We start from the raw sequence: 22,930 nt of genomic DNA, 5'->3' as shown, positions 1-22,930 counted from the left end.
CTTAATATAAAGACCCTATTATTTTTCCAACTGGTGTTCAAGTTCCATTCCTAAGCAATTGTTAAGAAGGTGTATGTGTATACAGTAAAACTTCAGCAGAAATGATGATGTTCATCCATCGTTTTCAAAGAGGACCTTGACATCTAATGGGTTGTAGGCTATACGCGATGTGTCTGCAGATGGCTGGTAAGGCCTATACGGGCACGAAATGTTCTGCCACATGTTGGGTAGACATGTATGGGCACCATTGTCGCAGCATTTGCAGCTCTGGCTTTGCAGAGTGCTTGCTTCTCTTCTACTATGAATGTTCTTCTGGCCTCAGATGTCTGCCAGCCTTGGTGGATCAGCATGTGCCATGTTGGTTGATCTTGTGCCAGGGTTTCCCAGGAAGTGGTGTCGATATCGAGGGATTTGAAGGAGGCTTTCAACGTGTCTTTGTATCACTTCCTTTGTCCCTTATGTGATCATTTTCCTTTAGACATCTCACCATAGAGGAGCTGTATAGGGATAGGATGGTCTGTCATCCTAGCAACATGGCCTGCCCTGCGTGTCTGGGCTTTCATAAGCAGGGTGGGAATTGATGGCAGGCCTGCTCTGGAGAGGACCTCAATGTCAGGCACCTTATCTTGCCACTGGATCCTCAGAATTTTACGGAGACAGGTCATGTGGAAGTGGTTCGATTGCCTAGCATGTCTCCTGTATACAGCCCAAGTTTCACTGACATACAACAGGGTAGCTAGCACTACTTTGAGCTTTGCAGCAAGGCTTATTCCACATCGGTTCTACACGTTGGTCATTAGTCTGCCAAATGCAGAGCTTGTCTTGGTGATTAAGCAGAAATACTACCAGTGGTAGTAAGCTAAAAATAATCATTTAAATTTGATTTCCTATGGATCAGTTATAGATAAAATAACATTGAAGAAATGAACTTGTATCTTTTAGTCACCTTTAGAATTGTTGACCGTGCACTTCAATCTGATTTTTAGTAGAAACCAGAAAAGCTAATTTATCTTCCCTCCCTCCACTCTCCAAAAAATTCAAGGTAATTTTATTTGTTATTGTTGCTGCTGCTGCTGCTGCTCAGTTCTTTTTATCAAATTCAGCCATTCTGCATCTCCTTCACATTTTCTGTTCCTGGAAAGTTCTTATGATAAAGAGCCCTGAAACAATTAGAACCTACTGACTTTTTACTCATTTTATATATCTAGAATTACCCATCTTGGGAGAGAAGAAAATATGTGAACTGTTTTATTTTCCCCTCCACTGTTGATTGGCTGCACTGTTTGTGGTTTGCAATCAGCAACTACACTTGGATTGGAGGAGAATATCAATATAAATCTCCCAACAAGGAAAAAGAAGAAGATTGAACCAGGTTTCACAGGGAAAATAAGATAGTATGTATACGTTGCAACCCTATTTTAGATAAATCATAATTAACAAATCAACATAGGGTTATAATTTCTTTTAAAAAAATATTCCAGTTAGCAATCAATCATGTTTTATAACGAACAGCTAATTCTATTGGATCTTTGATGTTTTTAAAGAGTATGCATTATTGCTGTCACTATATGTTACTTATATAGATAGAATATAGTTATATATAACAAACATTAATGATATTTGTGCTAATTTAAACAATTTCATATATTGTTTGTACATTTTACATTAGCGAAGAAAGCAGTGTAGTTGATCCTTCTGTTGCGTCATACAGCTATTCCCAAGACCTTAACCCTGATTTCTAGGGCACAGCTCTCTTTCCTAATGTTTATATGAATAAACAGTTATGTACTGGATGCCAAATAATTACATATGAAGGCCCCATCTCTAAATATATTTGTATAGCTATATCTCAAAGAAACAAACTATGGGATATGTGCACAAACAAACATAGAAACATAGAAGACTGACGGCAGAAAAAGACCTCATGGTCCATCTAGTCTGCCCTTATACTATTTCCTGTATTTTATCTTACAATGGATATATGTTTATCCCAGGCATGTTTAAATTCAGTTACTGTGGATTTACCAACCACGTCTGCTGGAAGTTTGTTCCAAGGATCTACTACTCTCAGTGAAATAATATTTTCTCACGTTGCTTCAGATCTTTCCCCCAACTAACTTCAGATTGTGCCCCCTTGTTCTTGTGTTCACTTTCCTATTAAAAACACTTCCCTCCTGAACCTTATTTAACCCTTTAACATATTTAAATGTTTCGATCATTCCCCCCTTTCCCTTCTGTCCTCCAGACTATACAGATTGAGTTCATTAAGTCTTTCCTGATACGTTTTATGCTTAAGACCTTCCACCATTCTTGTAGCCCGTCTTTGGACCCGTTCAATTTTGTCAATATCTTTTTGTAGGTGAGGTCTCCAGAACTGAACACAGTATTCCAAATAAACCAAATAAACAGTACCATACAACCTAGGCCAGAGATGTCAAACTCACAGTCATGCCCTGTTCATGACCACTCCCAGTTTAGCGAAGTGGGAAAAAGTTGTGTTTATTTTTGCTTCTATAATTCCGGTTAATGAATGGCAAGAGACAAACTCAACTTGAAACACGCCATGCTGAGCTCCTGAATAAGAGTTGGGATATAAATTTAATTAATAAATAAACTCACCGATCCACAGCTTCTACGTCAAAGCAGAATCTCTTCTCTATGGAATCCGTCTTCCGCCGAGTGCAAGATTTGAGAATAATAGCTTCATCTTCTCCCTGGCGGGATATGAAAATGGCATATTAGGTCAATTCTTTTTCTTTTTAATCCAATCTGTAAACGACCTTGTTTTCAATGCCAGAGGCATTCGCTTTGGAACCAGTATTTCACCCCCATGCTGATTATCAATTAAAACTAGATAATAAAGAAAAGGATTTGAATATCCCATAAGATACACTTTCCAAAATGAGAAACCTCATTTCAAACTCATTTAAATCTATCAATCTTAGAGGAGATAACAACATAAGACAGCCCTGACAGATCAAAGCTTTCTCTAATCTTGCCTCAAAGAGTGTTTACCTGTTCAGCCAAGCCAAAGCAAAATTGGAGAATATCTCTTGCATGCTCCTAGCTTTGGCCACAATGGAACATTATCTCCAGCTCTAAACTTTCCATTGATTTTTATACTCTCTTCTTTAAAAAAAACATGTAAGGCAATGTCCAACATTATAACATCATAAATCAGATCAGCAGAAGAACATGCTTTAAGGCTACTATCAACATGAATTTCAACTGCCCCTATAAATCTGAAGGCTCTTCCCTTTTCAGTAATTACAATCATGGCATAGAAAGATTCATATGAGATGAACATAATACAGGCAGTTCTCAAGTTATGAGCCGAAAATTTCTGTTGCTCCAAGAGGCAACAGAATTAGGTGAATTTTGGCTATTTTACCACCTTTCTTGCCACAGTTGTAAAGTGAATGACTGCAGTTGTTAAGTTAGTAACGTGGTTGTTAGGTGAATCTGGCTTCCTCATTGACTTTGTTCGTCAGAGAGTCATAAAAGGGTATCACATGACACCAGGGCAGTACAACCGTCATAAATATGAGTCCATCGCCAAGCTTCTGAACATTTTCACCATGTGATCATGGGGATGCTGCGAGAATAGAATAGAATAGAATAGAATAGAATTTTATTGGCCAACTGTGATTGGACACACAAGGAATTTGTCTCGGTGCATATGCTCTCAGCGTACATAAAAGAAAAAGATACGATAGATGGATGGATGGATGGATGGATGGATGGATGCAGGGGTGGGCTACTGCCGAGGTGGGTGGGGACGTAGTGGGGTAGCGAAAATGGAGCTCCACCCCAGATCATCCAATTTGCACTGAAAGATGTTGAAAGAAAATGCAGGGCATCCTGCATAAGCCAAGGCCACAGTATGGTAGTAAAAATTTTGGTAGCCCTTCACTGCTCATAAGTGTGAGAAACAATCATAGTTCACTTTTGTCAGTGTTGTTTATTTTGAACGGTCACTAAACTGAACTGTTGTAAATCAAACACCATCTGTATTTCATCCCGAGTTTTTGGAGAGGGGCAGCATACAAATCTAATAAATAATTATTTATTATTATTATTATTATTATTATTATTATTATTATTATTATGTCAATACAACACAGCAAACGAGATCACTATGCTGGATTTCGTATTTCATCACCAGTCGGGCGCTTCCCAAGCACCCAGGACTGCGTTGTGTAGCGGCGAATTATGTTTGCCAATCCCAGTAAAGCGGCCTTTTGCAATTGACAGATGGAGATTTTGTCAATTCCGATGGTTTTCAAATGTCCGCTGAGATCCTTTGGCACTGCGCCCAGCGTGCCAAGTACCACTGGGACTACTTTCACTGGCTTATGCCAGCGTCGTTGCAGTTTGATTTTTAGATAATAATAATTTAGATTATTATTGTTGTTGTTGTTGTTGTTATTGTTATTAGTGGTCTTTATACTTTTACCCCTAACTGTACAAATCGCAGTGTTGTTTTTTAATTGCTGGAATAACCAATTTCCAATTTAGTTCTGATTGTAGCCCAACTAAATCTAAACTAAATCTGCTCAATCACTAATCAGGCAATATTCCACTTCTGTTGCTGACTTTAACCCAATTCACAGATTCTTAGAAACACCTGGCAGATGAGAAGCTCAAATGGCCTCTAAAAGATACACTGATAGAGAAGTGCCACCAAATGATATAAACATTCCTAGACTACGAATCACAGTCCAGTGCCCTTAGAAGAATAACCTGTGTATAGTATTACTAAAAGCACACTTGCGAAAAGCGATTCACTGGGATGTGTCAAATAATGACTTTGTTTCAGGAAATGACTTGACTGAATAACAGGAACATTATTTCAAACATAGTACCTGCAAATCTTTATAGCTTTAGAAGCATTGCCAATGCAAATACAGACAAGTAAAAGGCTACAGGGCAAAGCAAAGTGAATATAATAATTCATCTCAACCCTTTAAGGAATGAAATCAATATATGCAGCAACTGCCTTGAGACATCTTCCTGGTATTACATTAATTGCAACAAACCTGTTCAGGAAACAAATTACTATGTAGGAATCTTTGTATTAAATATTTAAAAGCCTTTTATATGGAGCTGGGGTTTTTTTTTCCAAGTAAGATTGTGTTAACTTTTTTTTTCAAAAAAAAAAAAGATAATGCCCAAATGAAGAATTTGTGGAAGTTAAGCGGAGAGAGGTTTTCAACATGGTGCATGTGTACAGACATATAACTTTATACGCACACACATTTACACAGAAAGTCATTATATATGTACCTGCCTGCAAATCACATATAAATACTTAGATATATATGCAGATCATAATGATAAAGAGAAATGGTGCAAAGAACATTTTGGTAAACAAAGAAGCCTTGCTAACTAGAAAGTGTCCTTGTATCTGATATGCACAATTATGTACTCTTTTTTTTAAAGTTGTGAATTGTGTCCTAACATTCAGCTCAGTAGATTTCAGCATATTCTCATTTTCCTATCATTACAAAGATGCAAATACAATTCATTTATGTGTGGTGAAAATTGAAAGAATTTATTGTTTTATATTTTATATATATTGAATTATATTCCTTCGTATCAAAATAATAATTATTTTATTTTAATGAAAACACTAAAAATGGAACCTGTGGTCCAGATTCATCATAGCATCTGAGCAATAAGTTGAGAAAGAACTGAAGAAACATTTAAATACAATTATACTACTTCATTCAATTAGTAACTTTGGTCAACTCCATTTTAGTTTAAATGTTTAGTTTAGTTTAAATAATCATAACTAGCTCCATGACAAATCATTTGCATTTTTTACTCACCCCCTTCCCACCAGACTTCTGGTCAAATGGCACCATCGTTATTCGTTTGGACTCACTCTGATATGTGCAGTAATGCTTTACCCAAGATGTCCCAAAATGACCTAGTCAGAATTGAAATGAGTTGTTATTTCAGGTATGACAAAATGCAAGCTAATTTTAATGGGATGTGCATCTTAACGTGTAGAAGGACCAAATTTGCTTCACAGATTACAATTCATAATGTGACTGAAACCTTTAAATGTATTAAAGTAAATAGGTAAGGTTCTAGAAGGCAGGATAATCAATATTAAGCAACCAAGAACACAGAGGCACCATCTCAAACTGACAGTAATACAGTGATACCTCATCTTACAAACTTAATTGGTTCCGGGATGAGGTTCCTAAGGTGAAAAGTTTGTAAGATGAAACAGTGCTTCCCATAGGAATCAATGGAAAAGCGATTAATGCGTGCAAGCCCAAAATTCACCCCTTTTGCCAGCCGAAGCACCCGTTTCTGTGCTGCTGGGATTCTCCTGAGGTTCCCCTCCATGGGAAACCCCACCTCCAGACTTCCGTTGCCAGCGAAGCGCCCATTTTGCGCTGCTGGGATTCACCTACTGGGATTCCCCTGCAGCATCACAAAAACACGGAAGTCTAGAGGTGGGGTTTCCCATGGAGGGTAGCCTCAGAGGAATCCCAGCAGCGAAAAAACGGGTGCTTTGCTGGCAATGGAAGTCCAGAGGCGGGGCATCCAAGCGGCAGTGGTGGGTTTGTAAGGTGAAAATAGTTTGTAAGAAGAGGCAAAAAAATCTGAAACTCCGGGTTTGTATCTCGAAAATTTTGTATGATGAGGCGTTTGTAAGACGAGGTATCACTGTATTAGAAACTATGATTTCATAGAAAGAGTAGCGGAAGCTTGAAACCAACTTCCAGAGGAGATAGTAGTTCAGTCATCAGTAACTGAGTTTTAGATATGCTTGGAATAAATTGGGATAAATGCATGTCCACCATCTGACAAAAATTAGAAATAAAAAATAAAATAAAAATTAACAAAATATAAAAATGATAAAATAAAAAGTAAATAATAAACAAAACAAAAACTCAAAGGGAAGGACTTCCTGGACCACTAGGTCTTTTCCTGCCATTACTTTGAATTACTTTGTCAATTTCAGTAGGGATTAATTCCTATAATTTATCATCTTTTTCTAGTAAATCTAGAAAAGAATATCCAAATGGAAAAAATACTCTTGAAGAAAGGTATAGGACCATGATGGTGAACCTATGGCATGCATGCCACAGGTGGCACGCAAGCCATATCTGCCAGCATGCAAGCTGTTGCCCTAGCTCAGCTCCAGCGCGCATGTGTGTGCTAGCCAGCTTCTTTGCGCTTGCATGGAGGCTCTGGGAAGGCATTTTCAGCCTTCAGGGGTGGGGGAGGCAGTTTTCGCTCTTCCCATGCTCCAAGAAAGCCGAGGGCGAAAAATGGGCCTACCAGGCCCATCGGAAGTCAGGAAATGGGGGACGATGGGTAGTCGTGCCTACATGCAGGGGCAGGGCAGCATGGGGGGGGGGGTCACACACGCATGCATTGGAGGGCAGGGCACATGAGGCATTAAATTATGGGTGGGCACACACACGTGGGTGATAGCACGCACACACATGCTTTTGGCACCCCAGGGGAAAAAAGGTTTGCCATCACTGATATAGGAGGTGCAAAATAGAAACACTGTTCAGATTAAAAATACTATTTAATTAAAAAAAATAGCCTGAGATTCTTCTTTTAATACTCAGTGCAGTTTTTTGCAACAATTTTTTAGATACAGGTGTTGATATTTTTTTCAAATATATAATTAGATTGTTGACTTTGAACTTCTATTACATTATATAGACCTTTCCTGAAATGTAAGTTTCATTAAGACCTTATTTTATTCTTGCTAATTAGAGTTAAGACAGAAATAGCAAGAAACTGTAAGCTGCTTGCAGTCAATGTGGTTGAAAGCTCAGGGGCATAGCAATTCTTCTGTAAGTGCAAACATATTGCTGCAGACTAATTAGAAGGGGGAAGAGTAAAATCTGTTTTAGCCACATAATTTCTATTTCTCTTGTACATTAATAAAATTCATTTGCTTGATGCTTTAACGCCATCTTTAATAATTGGGAACTTATGGCTCTTCTGATGCTGCTCTATATCTTTTGGTAGTCTGGAAATATACATACAGCTAATGCTTGCTAGCAATTGTGTTGCAGCAATATCTATAGGCGTATCTCCAAACTAGCCAAAAAAATTGCAAGGTTTATAGGAAAGATATGAAGATATTAAACAGCTTTAAATATCGTTACACTAGAGATTTCACAGTGCATAAGTGAACTATATAATACCTGCTGTCATTAAACATATGTAATAATATTTGGTACCGTTTATTTTTGTTTTCATTAAAAATAACTGAAAAAGGAAAAAATATTATAGTAAAAATTCTTCTAAGGAACTACCCTTTCTAGAAGTTATCTATGAAAATTCTCAATCATCCAGAACTTGAAAGTCTAGTTGCCTTTTGTAAAAGCACCTTTGGAACTTCCAGAGATTCTGACTAATTGCATCAGCCATCCATTTTGCTGACTGGAATAAATGCTTCAAAGTCAATTCAAGGAGATAAGGGTAAAAAAATGTTATTTGAAGTCAGTATAAAGGTACTCACGCTTTTCCTGAACGTAAAGGTAGCCCTCCATGGTGAAAGGACTGATGTTTTTGTGCTCATGAGGATTCTCCTTCATTTTCTTCATCAAGGATTCAACTTCTGACCGGGTGCCTTCAAAACGGTTTCTTGTCTGCATTTAAAGATTAATGGAAAATGAGTAGAAAATATTACAGTCACGCTTTAAATACACAGAATATTATATTAAGGTTATGTGGAAAACAAGATTGACCCAAAAATGAATGCTACCTGAGGCAGAACCACAAATGAAGAACCGTACCAACCAGATTCTTTAGCAATATGAGACAGAACAGTCTTCAAAAATTTCATCTTTAATAATAATAATAATAATAATAGTTTTCGGAGAGGGGCGGCATACAAATCCAAGTAATAAATAAATAAATAAATAATAATAATAATAATTTATTGGAATTGTATGCTGCCCCTCTCCGAAGACTCGGGGCGGCTTACAACAATAATAAAACAATATAGCAGTAAAACAAATCCAATATTAAAAAACATATATAAAACCCCAGCAATTAAAACCATACAGCACATACATACCAAACATAAAATATAAAAGCCTAGGGGAGGATGTCTTAGTTCCCCCATGCTTGGCGATATAGGTGGGTCTTAAATAATTTGCGAAAGACAAGGAGGGTGGGGGCTGTTCTAATCTCTGGGGGGAGTTGATTCCAGAGGGTCGGGGCTGCCACAGAGAAGGCTCTTCCCCTGGGGCCCGCCAAACGACATTGTTTGGTCGATGGGACCCAGAGAAGGCCAACTCTGTGTGACCTTATCGGCCACTGGGATTCGTGCGGTAGAAGGCGGTTCCGGAGGTATTCTGGTCCACTGCCATGTAGGGCTTTAAAGGTCATTACCAACACTTTTAATTGTGACCGGAAACTGATCGGCAGCCAATGTAGGCCACGGAGTGTTGCAGAAACGTGGGCGAATCTAGGGAGCCCCACGATGGCTCTCGCTGCCGCATTCTGCACCATCTGAAGTTTAAATCAGAAGATGTGCAACAATTCTGAATTAGCAGGTAACCATTGGCTTGTTGGTTTTCGTAGCATCAAAATCTGTTGTCTTAGATGGATTGTCATATTTTCCCTAATACTTTCACTACTTAGAAATAACATATGGAAAGTCTTACGCATGCCTTTGGCTCACAACTTGATTCAACTGATATGAAAGCTGTATATTTTGTGCATGCATGGTACTCACCTATAAAGCCCTAAATGGCATCAGACCAGATTACTTATGGGAATTCCTTCTGTCATATGACTCCCAGCAACAGTCAGGTCCCACAGAATTGGCCTTCTCCAGGTCCTGTCAACTAGACAATGTTGCCTGGCAGGCCCTAGAGGAAGAGCCTTCTCTGGGGGGGGGGGCTCTGGTACCAGCTCCCGCAGAGATTCATACTGCCCCCACCGTCCCTGCCTTCCACAAGAGCCTAAAGACCCACCTGTGCCGACAGGTCCATTAGACGTTAGCCCCCGACTGATGAATGGAATGTATGTTTGACTGACTGTTTGAAGGGGAGTGATTCATTTTTAATGAATTGGGGTTTTAGATTAGTTAGTTTAAATTAAATTTGGATTCAGGATGTTTTTACTGTTTTTTATATGTTGTAAGGTGCCCTGAGTCTTCAGAGAGGGGTGGCATATAAATCCAATCAATAAATGGATAGATGATAGATAGATAGATAGATAGATAGATAGATAGATAGATAGATAGATAGATAGATAGATAAATGTTGTACGCCAATACGTTGTCATATATCCATTGTATATATAAAATAGAATAGAATAGAATAGAATCTCTACTTGCTCGAGTGATGGGCTGGCACGTGGCCTGGTTCTGAATAAGACAGCCTGGTAGTAGGCCACGACCTGGCAGTTGGGGGACCCCTAAACTGGAGTGTCATGCTGAAGTTTGTACACACTAAGTAAAAAGGCCAGGTGGATTAATTGACTTATCCCCCAAATAAATTTACTATTAGGACATAATCTTATTACTTCTTAATTTTGACATGTATGTTAAAGATTAGAATACATGGACAATAGTATTGTAGATATAGGGTATAGTAGAATTCATTTAACCTTTGCATACATTATCAGTTTCGCTTAAACTATATCTTATATATTTTAAACTATATCATCATATATTTATATAAAGCTTTGCAAAATATAGAGGGCTAAAAGTCTTAAGACAATTGAAAAAGATCTATGGAATGTAATAAATCACAACATTTACATGTTAAATCCTGGCACCAATATTCATGTCTTATGGTACCTTCTTGGAAAAAAATAACCAAAATTTTTACGTATGTTATGAATTTATAGGACAGTTAAGCTTGTATTAAGATAATCTTCTTGGTACATAAGACAAAAGTAAATATGCTATTTTGAAATTGTTTGCTTAATCAGCAAGTTTAAGCCACCAATGGAGGAGGAAGAAGAAGAAGTGGAGGATTTTGCTTAGAGTTATACAAGTTAAACTTTTTATTAACACAGGAGTCTCTGCAGATTTTATTCTGCTAGTTGTAGCCAACTATATTATTATTATTATTTATTAGATTTGTATGCCGCCCCTCTCTGGAGACTCGGAGGCAATGGTTATCAGCATTTCAAGGCCAATGAGCCAGCAATGTCCAAAGATGTTTCTGCAGTCATGTGGCCAGTGTGACATTACAGAGCTCTGTTATCTTCACATTGAAGTGGTACCTATTTATCTACTTACCCTTGCATGCTTTCCAACTGCTAGGTTGGCAGGAGCTAGGGTGAGAGTTTACCCCAAAACGCAACATTCAGGTCTCAAGCCTGGGCTGTTGGCTTTCCAACCAAGAAGCCCAGCATTTTAACTGCTGAGACATCAGGGCACCCCTTTAATTAACATAGACATAGCAAAATATGTTTGGGCAAAAAATTGAGGAATAACACTTGAAAGATATCCATCCTTTAACTTCAATAAGTGTTTCTGCTTACATTTTGTATACTGATTGTCAACTCTGTCTTGAAATCACTGAAATCCTTTGCAAGCTCATAGCCATGATGGTAGAATGTGAACAGCCCTTGCAGAAATGCCAGCAGCTAAAGGGGAGATAAAAACAAAACAAGGAATTGAATTACAAGAGTTTGTTGGTTTCTTTTTATGAAGTAGAAGGCAATTGCTCCTGTCTTCTTCTCACCATAAAATCAGAGAGGATGTCATGGATACAGTCCATTATGCACAACACAATTTCTGCTAAACTCATTGGGATTGCTTTCGAGTACACTTTATACACTACTTTATAACTGCACCAACAATGAAACCAAAAATTTAGAGGGTGGATATTCAGGGATATGTTTACAAATAGACTGGCAGAAATATTGTGATTTACTTTTTAAAACTACACATACATTCTGCATCTCTTAAATCTTCTTTTCAGGCCATTTTTAATCCTCTAGATTCATTATGAAAGGTTAACAATTACAGAAACTCCTCTCTCTTTATTTCTTAAGGCTGAAACTCAACAAACATTCAAATCAGATTGAATTTATGTCTTTTCATGCTTATTTGATAGTAATTCCGGGCCTATACAATTTATGTATGGTATGCTTGTGTGTATGTTTGTTTAATAATGGGGTATGTTAATATTTTAAATTATAAATTATTAGATTTGTTATAAACTGTTTTTATTGTGTTGTGAGCCGCCCCGAGTCTACAGAAAGGGGCGGCATTCAAATCTAATAGATAGATAGATAGATAGATAGATAGATAGATAGATAGATAGATAGATAGATAGATAGACAGACAGACAGACAGACAGACAGACAGACAGACAGACAGACAGACAGACAGACAGACAGATAGACAGATAGACAAATAGACAAATAAATAAATAAATAAATAAATAAATAAATAAATTCCATGAAGCACAAAGAAGCTTTTTGCAAATAAACATATACAATTATCCAAAATCTTACATCATGATCATCACCATCATCATCATCACACCCCACCTTTATTTAATACAATTCAAAGTGGTGTGTGCAATGTTCCTGAGTCCTATTTTCCTCACAACAGCAACATGGTGAGTGAGGTGAGGTGAGAGAAAATAATTGTCCCAAGGTCACCAGACAGCTTTTATTCCTAAGGAAAGACTAGAATTCCAAATCATTTTGTGAGTGTATAATCTTTGGACTATCTAAGTTTTTTTTCATACAGAGGGAAACAGAATATTGGACAGATCTAAACAATTTTAACAGTTCAGCCTATTTATTTATGTCACTATAAGTCAAATAACTAAGAAGAGAACCAGGCAGAATAACATGAGAAAATCAACAGAAGCAATAGCAATAGCTTCCTTCAAGCTCTCAAATATACAAACTAGAAATTCCAGCTTCATCTATGCCCTTTCCATTCTCAACTTTTTTGCATTTACTGTACAGAGAGTACATAGTACTGTACTACTGTACATAAGAAGGCTCTAGCCCTTTTCAATCACACTCAGCTATGACGATTTGTTAACTAGAAATTCTGCTCAAAGTTCTTTATCGCATGAATCATTTGTTCTATTAATACAGAATCGATTTGCCCCATGTATTTAAATTTAAGCAATGTATCTGCTGTACCCAGTGCCACCTGCAGTTTAAACACAGTAATGACATTAAATTACAGTAATAAAACATGAAAGTAGAAGCCTTTATGTCTTCAAAGTTACAGGAAGGAAGGAAAGAATCCCCACCCATCCTTCAATAATAAAATATAAATAATCAGGGAACTTGCTGAATATTACTTAAAGTAAAATAATTTTTCAAAGAAGAGAAAGAATTCTTTTTTTAATTTTATTTTATTTGACTCGCAAACATAAAGACAAAAAAACAAAAAAGAACATGTGTAACAAAAAAGCAAAGAACAAAACTAAGAAAAGAAACAATACAATATAATACAAATAATACAAATAACATGAAGAAAAAAAATCATATTAATAACATATCACTAATATTTCCTTCCTTCTCATCAGTGTAATATTCTTAGTAGTTTTTTTAATGTAAATATACAAATTGCATATAAGTAAATACATATATTTCTCATCACAGTTTTAAAGTTTGTAGGTTTATAAATTATTCCTTTCCTTTTCCTCTCTTTTTTTGGGGAATAAGTATACAAAATTCTTTCCAAATGCTTCAGAAATGTAAAAATGCTCATGCAAATTACAAGATACTGTGTGTGTTTGGGGGGGGGGGGTTATTTGAGAGAAAGCATATTGCGAAAGGTCTGATTTCGGGCCAACACAGCATTGTGGAGGGGGAGCCAAATAATTCCCACAGCTGTCTTGTTTAGAATAATGAACAAAGAAATACAGAAACTCATTAAAAAAATAAAAGCAAAATTGGAACTCAAAAACCAAAATGCCCGCAGAAAGTTGCATATTTTTTTTTCTTTTGAAAAAGGAATATTAAGATAATGAATTTCTATTGAATAAATCTAACATCAAAAATGTGGGTCACAAGCATCTTTACCTCAACCTTCATCGTGAGACTAGTGGGCATCTTACCCAACTTAACGTAATCCCAACACCATGGGGCTACCTTTGAAAAGTGTTCGGAAACTTCAGATCGTGCAGAATGCAGCTGCAAGAGCTATCATGGGCTTTCCTAAACATGCCCATGTTACACCAACACTCTGCAGTCTGCATTGGTTGCCGATCGGTTTCCGGTCACATTTCAAAGTGTTGGTTATGACCTATAAAGCCTTTCATGGCATCGGACCAGAATATCTCCAGGACCACCTTCTGCCGCACGAATCCCAGCGACCAGTTAGGTCCCACAGAGTTGACGTTCTCCGGGTCCCATCGACTAAACAATGTCGTCTGGCGGGACCCAGGGGAAGAGCCTTCTCTGTGGCGGCCCCGACTCTCTGGAACCAACTCCCCCCAGATATCAGAGTTGCCCCCACCCTCATTGCCTTTCGCAAGCTCCTTAAAACCCACCTCTGTCATCAGGCATGGGGGAATTGAAATTTTCCCTTCCCCCTAGGCTTATAGAATTTATACATGGTATGCTTGTATGTATGATTGGTTCTTTAAATTGGGGTTTTTTAGATTATTTTAATATTAGATTTGTTTACATTGTCTTTTTTATTGTTGTTAGCTGCCCCGAGTCTTCGGAGAGGGGCGGCATACAAATCTAATAAATAAATAAATAATCCTCTGCGGATAGCTGTCAGATGTTTCTAACATTTCACAATGGGGCAAGATCCTAACCTATGTAGTAGCAACTCACGTTCAACAATTCCTAAAGAATGTCAATTATCTTGATCCATTTCAAACTGCCTGATTACATAGCATGTCCCCCCACCCGTCAGGGATATTCTTTGTATTCCTTCCTCCTCCAATTTTCCCCACAACAACCTTGTGAGGTCAGTTGGGCTGAAAAAGAGTGACTGGTCCAATGTTTCCAAGCTGACTTTCATCGACTGGTTTCTAAGCCAGCACCTTAACCTCTTAAACATATGCACACATTCTTTATCAATGATCTCAACCATGACAGCAGAAAGTATGAAATATCAGGGATAAAGGAACTAGAGAGCACAGAGAAAACTCCCATTCTTCTCTATGTACTTGTATAGCAAAGCAGGAGAGGAAAAGGCAAGATTCGAAGAAGATACAACCTGGCTACCTAGGCCTGTGATTAAACAGCAGCCCTTTAGTCTCTTTTCTCTGCTATTTTTTTCACTTGGCCAAGCAACATCACTTCTCTGTCATTTTCCCTCTAGCTGGCCAGAAATAGCTGAGTACTGAAGAAAGGAAGACAGTGCTGTACCAGAGACCAGTAGATCAAATACAGAAGTGCCAGAGAACAATTCGGGCTCATTCCACTCATGAAGTAATACATTTCCATCACAATCCATGTAGCATTCCTTGCATAGCAAACAGAGAAGAATTTCCTTTTTCTGGCTTTGTTTGAAACATCCAAAATGGGAGTTTTTCAGCAAACCAGTCTTTTCTGAACCTGCTATTGGCTTTGATGCCTCCTTCTGGAATTTATTCTCTTTTCTCTACAAAATTCACCTGCTTCTAAAGTTTATGGTTAGAAATACATATTTTCCAGAGTAAACCTCTATGTAACATTATGATTATTTCCTTCTCATAGCTAAACAGATCAGTGACCATAAGATATTATTCCATCCCAAGCAGATAGAGCATCTGAATAATAATAATAATAATAACAACAACAACAACAACATAACAACAATAATAATAATTTATTAGATTTGTATGCTGCCCCACTCTGAAGACTCGGGGCAGCTCACAACACAATAACAACACAATACATTACAAATCTAATAATACAATTTTAAAATCAATTAAAAACATTAATAAACATAACCAGTGTTATAAAGTCACCAACTACACAATCGTACACATTCAATCCAGTCCATCATACAACAAAGGTCAGAAAACACAACGAAGTGGGGTAGGTAATTTTCCCCTTGCCTGGCGACAAAGGTGAATCTTCAGCATTTTACAGGAGGCGAGGAGGGTGGGGGCTGTTCCAATCTCTGGAGGGAGTTTGATTCCAGAGGGCCGGGGCCGCCACAGAGAAGGCTCTTCCCCTGGGCCCCGCCAGCCAACATTGTTTAGTCAACGGGACTCAAAAAAGGCTGACTCTGTGGGACCTAATCGGCCGCTGGGTTTTGTGCGGCAGAAGGCGGTCCCGGAGGTATTCTGGTCCGATGCCATGTAGGGCTTTATAGGTCATAACCAACACTTTGAATTGTGACCGGAAACTGATAGGCAGCCAGTGCAGGCCACAGAGTGTTGATGAATCATGGGCATACCTAGGGAAGCCCATGATTGCTCTCGCGGCCGCATTCTGCACGATCTGAAGTTTCCGAAAACTTTTCAGATGTAGTCCCATGGAGTTGGCCTTCAACTCTGTTGCAGTAGTCAAACCTCGAGGTGATAAGGTAAAAAGTGACTGTAGTAGTGACTCCCTGTCCAAGTAGGGCTGCAACTGGTGCACAAGGCGAACCTGGGCAAATGCCCTCCTCACCACAGCCGAAAGATGATGTTCCAATGTTAGCTGTGGATCGAGGAGGACACCCAAGTTGCGGACCCCCTCCAAGGGAGTCAGTAATTCCCCCCCCTGGTAATGGACAGACAGATGGGATTGTCCTTGGGAGGCAAAACCCACAGCCACTCCGTCTTGTCAGGGTTGAGTTTGCGTTTGTTGACACCCATCCAGACCTTAACAGCCTCCAGGCACCAGCACATCACTTCCACTGCTTCACTGACTAGACATGTGGTGGAGATGTATAACTGGGTATCATCAGTTTCATGTAGATATTAAATAGCAGGGGGAGAGGACCGACCCCTGAGGCACCCCGCAAGGGAGCAACCTAGAGGTCGACCTCTGACCCCCCACTAACACCGATTGCAAATGACCAGAGAGGTAGAAGGAGAACCACTGCAAGACAGTGCCTCTCACTCCCAACCCCTCCAGCCGGCGCAGAAGGATACCATGGTCGATGGTATCGAAAGCCACTGAGAAGTCAAGAAGCACCAGGACAGAGAATAAATCCCTGTCCCGGGCCCGCCAGAGATCATCCATCAGCGCGACCAAAGCAGTTTCCATGCTGTAGCTGGGTCTGAATCCCGGCTGTTGAGGGCCTAGATAATCGGCTTCTTCCAAGGACCGCTGGAGCTGGAGTGACACCACTTTCTCAATAGACTGGACAATAGCTATTAAGTATGGCTGGGTCCAGGGAAGGCTTCTTGAGGAGGGGACGCACATGTGCCTCCTTGTAGGGAGCCGAAAATGACCCCCTCCCCAAAGAATAGTTGACAATCTCCTGGACCCAGTTCTGTGTCACTTCTCTGCTGGCCGAAACCAGCCAAGAGGGGCACAGATCCAGTAGACAGGTGGCGGAACTCACAGCTCCAATGGCCTTGTCGACTTCATCAGGTGTCACCAGGTCAAACTCCTCCCAGACAGATGGACAAGGATGGGCCTCAGTCACCTCAACTGACTCATTATCAGTCCAATCGGAGTCGAGGTCTGTCCGGATCTGAGCGACTTTATCAGAGAAAAATGAGTTAAAGTCCTCGGCACTGCTCTGCAAGGGCTCCCCAGCCCCCCTCCCCAATTAAGAAGGGAGCGGGTCACCCTAAACAGAGCGGCCGGGCGGGATTCCACTGATGCAATCAAGACGGCATGACCAAATCTTCACATACAATTTACTAAAACAGTTGACATTTCAGATTCAATTCCATTTCTGCTTCAGAAATAGGGGCATAAATCTATCTAAACTTCATAGAACAGCTACATCTTTCCCCGGATTTTATACAAGTTCAGGAACAGGAACAGCTACTTGAAAGATTTACAGACAGGTGTTATATTTATATCCCAGCTTGTTCTGAAGCACTTTGAGTCAAATCACAAGCACTGCATAACCCAACTGTCCGTAACAATTGGACCATTTACAATAATATTCTCTTTTAGTAGTTTTTCTGCAGAGTTACTGTATTTCTTCAACTAAAAACATACTGAAATGAAAATATTGTAGCAGCAGAAAGACAGCGGCAACAGTTGATAATTAAACAATTTCAGCATTCACCTTTACTTACTGGGAATAAAATTAGAACCAATGATAAATATTAATATTTGTGATATTTGGAAGTAACTATTTCCATTTTGTTCACATGGAAATTGTTTCTATGCTGCTTCCTGATGATAACTTATTTCTAGGGATGAGCAAATATTTTAAGATTAAGTTTCACTTAGGCCTTTTTAGGTTTGTAGAGTGAAACAAAAATATGCATATATTTATCTCTTTTTTGCATATTTCACGTAATGTACACAACTCTAGGCTCACTTTTTCTAGAAGCAATATTTTAAAATAATATAGCAACTTTTTCTGAATGTAAAAAACTGGCATCTTTTTCTAAATGTAAAAATATTTTTCACATAGGAAAATGCAAATGTTGGATATTCTGATTTATCTATTGTTCCCTCACATATATAATGGAGATGGAAGAAGAAAAAGCCACTTTATTCTTACTTTCTAAAACATTTACAGTAGCTTAATTTATTGTTGTTATAATTCAAAGGAGAATAAATGCTTGACAAACCACAAATATTTACTTACTGGTTCAACAAACTCAAACATCTTTCTCTCTTGAACTTCTTGTACTTTGAAGACATACTCAAGAGAAACTTCATAAAAGTGCTGCCTGACCAGGTCCACCTGGGTGTCTGCCTGTCAATCGTCATGTGGATTAAAAAGAAAAGAAAGCAAGTAATTAACTGTGAGCGTTTGACATCAAGATTATACAAAGATTGTTCGTTTGTATAGAACTTTCCTGATTAAGCATGTCTAATTCTAGAAGTCTATGGAGCAAAGGGTTAAGTTCTTAAGAAAGATTGCCTTGTCTGTCCAATAGTTAATGATGTACAAACTGAAGCTGGCAAACTTCCTTAAGTGGATAAAGTAGCATTCTGAGAATCTGAGATTTCTTCAAAGAAATCCAAAATGATTGGTACAGGTTGTCAAGTTTCTGTCTCAAAATTAATGATAGATGATGGGTTCTGCTCAAATTGAAGCCATAGAAGCAGATAAACATACTTTTAAAAATGTTTTTTATTAAACTTTTTTTAAAAAAAGATTTTTACAATCTGCTTATTTGACATTTATTCCATATCCTTACACCCATTTCCAATCCATTTGTCCATCTTTTCTGTTACAATTAACTATACATAGGTATCCATCCTTACGAAATTTTCTTTTTATATTAAAAAACAATATTTTTCCTATGAACATACTTGTACTTTATACAACTGATACTTTCTGCTGCCTTCCAAACGTTTTAGAGTACAAGTCCAGGAATGTTGACAACCCTGGTTAGCCATCCAATTTTTTTTACAGCAACAGAATATGGGGGAGTTCATTTGGAGAGCACCAAATTGGACAAGAACGCAGCATAGAATCCTCTCCCAAATCCTCTGCAAAGCAGATGCATTTCATTGTAAAATGAAGTTATTTGGTGTCAAATAAAATGATAAGTAGAGATTCCACAACATGGGAATTTTGTGAGCTACTGGTTGAAGAATAAGAGGTTGTTTTCTTATGCTTCATTTTAAAAAAATAATTTATCACAAAGATATGACCACACTAAATGTGATCAGATACATTTGGACTCCTTTTTTATTATTTGAGGAAGATGAGAATGATCAGAATAACAAATATGGAAAATAAAAATCAAGATAGTACTCAGAGAAAAAGAGTTGCAATGCTATAGACCTAAACCTAATTATCTGCACAAATTCTTATGTGAAGGACTTCTAAGAAAGAATAGGTACAGGGTAATCTTTATTTCTGTTTTATGTGGGACTAACAAAAGGCACCCCACAGACAGAATATGTTTGTTTAGAAAGAGGTTTAGATCAAAAGTTTGGTACCTGTATAGAACTTTTTTAGTTCACTGCAAGCAATCTAATGTTGGACTTCATTTCCCACAATTATATTATGGGCTGATTGTTAATTATTCGTCTTTAATTGCATGGGTAAGATTTAATCCCAGCCTTTCTGGAAGAACTCACACCTGGTATGTTTATGAAACTACTCAAGTTACAACTTTCAGATTCCTAATATTCTTTTAAAGTTCTATGGCAGGCCTGTCAAACTCCCAACTGGATGCGTCACCCACTGGTCATGTCCATGCCAGGTTTAATGAAAGGGGGGGGGGGAGTCATGAAGACATGAGTTTGACACCACTGCACTATGACATATGGAATCACTCATGTTTTGAGACCCTTTCCTGTTTCTTGGGCACCATGGATGCTGTCCCAAATGTAGCATGTTTTCAGATTACTAACACACCTATTCAAGCCCTTGTACTTGCATTTTCTCCTAATCTGACCTTCATACCCCTACTCAAAGCCCAACTGATGACCTAGCCTTTGGTCATTTAATATTTGAAAACTTGTAGCGTCCTGTTCTAAAGCCGCAATCATTTATCTCCCTCATTCAAAATCACAATGCTTGAAGAAAATACAGATCTAGGTAGTGAAGAGGTTTTTATTTTGGACAAAGGTAATAAAAGCCAAAAGAGAAGGAACGCTGCATCTCTAAAGGCAGCCATTTAAATATGAAACAAAGGATAAAAAGAGGGGCAAAAAGAGAGTGGGGGCAGAGCGCTCAAATCTCTACAGAGAAAAATAGCAAACTTTAATATAAAATATGGACCACAAGATGGCACCAGTACTCAAGTATTACAAACCTTTTTCAAGGAATTGGAAAAGCTATGTGGCTAAAATTGTTGTCTTGATGGTCTAGAGTAGGGGTCTCCAACCTTGGCAACTGTAAGACTTTTGGACTTCAACTCTCAGATCAAAGCTGGCTGAGGAACTCAGAGAGTTGAAGTCCACAAGTCTTAAAGTTGCCAAGGTTGAAGACCACTGGTCTAGAGAGCAATGTTTTTCAACCTCAGCAACTTAAAGATATGTGGATTTCAACTGACAGAATTCCCCAGCCAGCAAAATTACAGCCTTCTTACTCTACCTTACAATTCCAAATCTCATGGGAGTAGACAGCTGATTTAATTAAAAGTAATGCAAACTCTTACCTGGAATTTTAGAGAGAATTTAAAGAGCTCCGAAATAAACTTGCTTCTTAACATACACACTTAAATGTGTAACTTTAAAGCCTTTCATTCCATAGCAATAAATAAACTTTTGGCTTAGTAGTGGCAAAGAAAGAAAACAGCCAATCTCACCTCTTGAAGCTGAGATTCTTTCTTCTTGGAAGACAGATTTAAGTGCTTTTCTAATATTCCACAGTATTTCTCAGTCTCCTTGTCATACTTCTTCCTGGCTTCCTGTCAAAATATGCCACATAAGAAGCCATGAAAACAATAATGATGCAATAATCATGCAGAGACATAAACACACACACGTACACTTCCAAATGCTTGTAATATAAATGAGTAGTCTGTGATTCAAAACTTTATGTCTCCCTCCATTGCATCATCCTCAAAGATACTCATAAAGGGTATATTTTTATTTATGGTGTCCTTGCTGCTCTTCTTGCTCTTGGTCATTTGCTTGCAGCTTGCAACTCAGTAACATCAACAATGGCATTGATATTACCTAGTCCTAGTTGGATAATGAAATGTCTACCAGCAACTACTAAGCTTAGGGAGCATCAAGGACATCACAGTTCAACCTGAGCTATATATATTCTTCTGTATTTAATTTCTCCCATTTAATTAGCACTTTGACATTTGCACTTTTCAAAGGCTAAGTATTCTGTATTACAAAGTGTTCTCCTTCCAGACACAGATTCTCATGTACCTCTATCAGTACTCCTTAGGAATTATAAAGCAAACCACACCACAATTAATGTATTAGTATGTTCATCTTTAACCTCCGTTAACCACCTTCTGGTATTCTCTACTTTTGATAGCAGAAAACTAGTGACTTGCTCTAATCTGGTAGTTTTCCTTTCATAAAACAATTGTGCTCTTTCAGTTGTTGGAGAATTCTTAAGTGAGTTTTTCCACCACAATATGTCTGCATATGAATCAGTAGTGGATTTTAAAACCCTTTATTACTGGTTCAACGCAGCATAGATTGTGCAGAATGCGGCCGCGAGAGCCATCGTGGGGCTTCCTAGATTTGCCCACGTTTCTGCAACACTCCGCAGCCTGCACTGGCTGCTGATCGGTTTCCGGTCACAATTCAAAGTGTTGGTAATGACCTTTAAAGCCCTACATGGCATTGGGCCAGAATACATCCGGAACTGCCTTCTACCGCACGAATCCCAGCGGCCGATAAGGCCCCACAGAGTTGGCCTTCTCTGGGTCCCGTCGACCAAACAATGTCGTTTGGCGGGCCCCAGGGGAAGAGCCTTCTCTGTGGCGGCCCCGGCCCTCTGGAACCAACTCCCCCCAGAGATTAGAACGGCCCCCACCCTCCTTGTCTTTCGCAAATTACTTAAGACCCACCTTTGTCGCCAGGCATGGGGGAGTTAAGTTATCCTTTCCCCCCAGGCTATTACAAGTTATGCATGGTATGTTTGTGTGTATGTTTGGTTTTTTATAATAAGGGTTTTTTAGTTGTTTTTATTAATTGGATTGTTCATGTTGTTTTACCCCTGTTGTTAGCCGCCCCGAGTCTGCGGAGAGGGGCGGCATACAAATCCAATAAATAATAATAATAATAATAATAATAATAATAATAATAATAATAATAATAATAATAATAGACGTGATGTTTCTGCACATACATAGAAGTGTTCCAGGCGGGTGGGCGAAGTCTCCCACCACCAGCGATACTGGTTCTTGGAAGCAGACTGTACTGGGAGCAAGCCACCACTGATATGCATGTCCTTTCTTACATGAAGCATATGATTACAGATAACTGCTAAAAAGATATA

The 22,930-nt window shown here is 38.6% G+C and overlaps 1 protein-coding gene across 6 annotated transcripts in view; it reads right to left on the bottom strand.

The window, feature by feature from the left end:
* ARHGAP26 (Rho GTPase activating protein 26) overlaps nucleotides 1-22,930 on the bottom strand; it is a 333,358-nt gene that overhangs the window by 178,118 nt on the left and 132,310 nt on the right. For all 6 annotated transcript variants that reach the window (XM_070739344.1, XM_070739347.1, XM_070739342.1 and 3 more), the window contains 6 exons: nucleotides 21,270-21,371; nucleotides 18,644-18,754; nucleotides 11,494-11,598; nucleotides 8,507-8,636; nucleotides 5,832-5,932; nucleotides 2,620-2,714 (listed from right to left, as the gene is read on the bottom strand). In XM_070739344.1, the coding sequence (XP_070595445.1) occupies nucleotides 2,620-2,714; nucleotides 5,832-5,932; nucleotides 8,507-8,636; nucleotides 11,494-11,598; nucleotides 18,644-18,754; nucleotides 21,270-21,371 (644 nt within the window). The remainder of the gene's footprint in view (nucleotides 1-2,619; nucleotides 2,715-5,831; nucleotides 5,933-8,506; nucleotides 8,637-11,493; nucleotides 11,599-18,643; nucleotides 18,755-21,269; nucleotides 21,372-22,930) is intronic.

Source organism: Erythrolamprus reginae, chromosome 2 (genome assembly GCF_031021105.1).
Source record: "Erythrolamprus reginae isolate rEryReg1 chromosome 2, rEryReg1.hap1, whole genome shotgun sequence".
Taxonomy (NCBI): Eukaryota; Metazoa; Chordata; class Lepidosauria; order Squamata; family Dipsadidae; genus Erythrolamprus; species Erythrolamprus reginae.
Note: the sequence above shows the minus strand (reverse complement) of the source record. Positions and strands in the feature narration are given on the sequence as shown.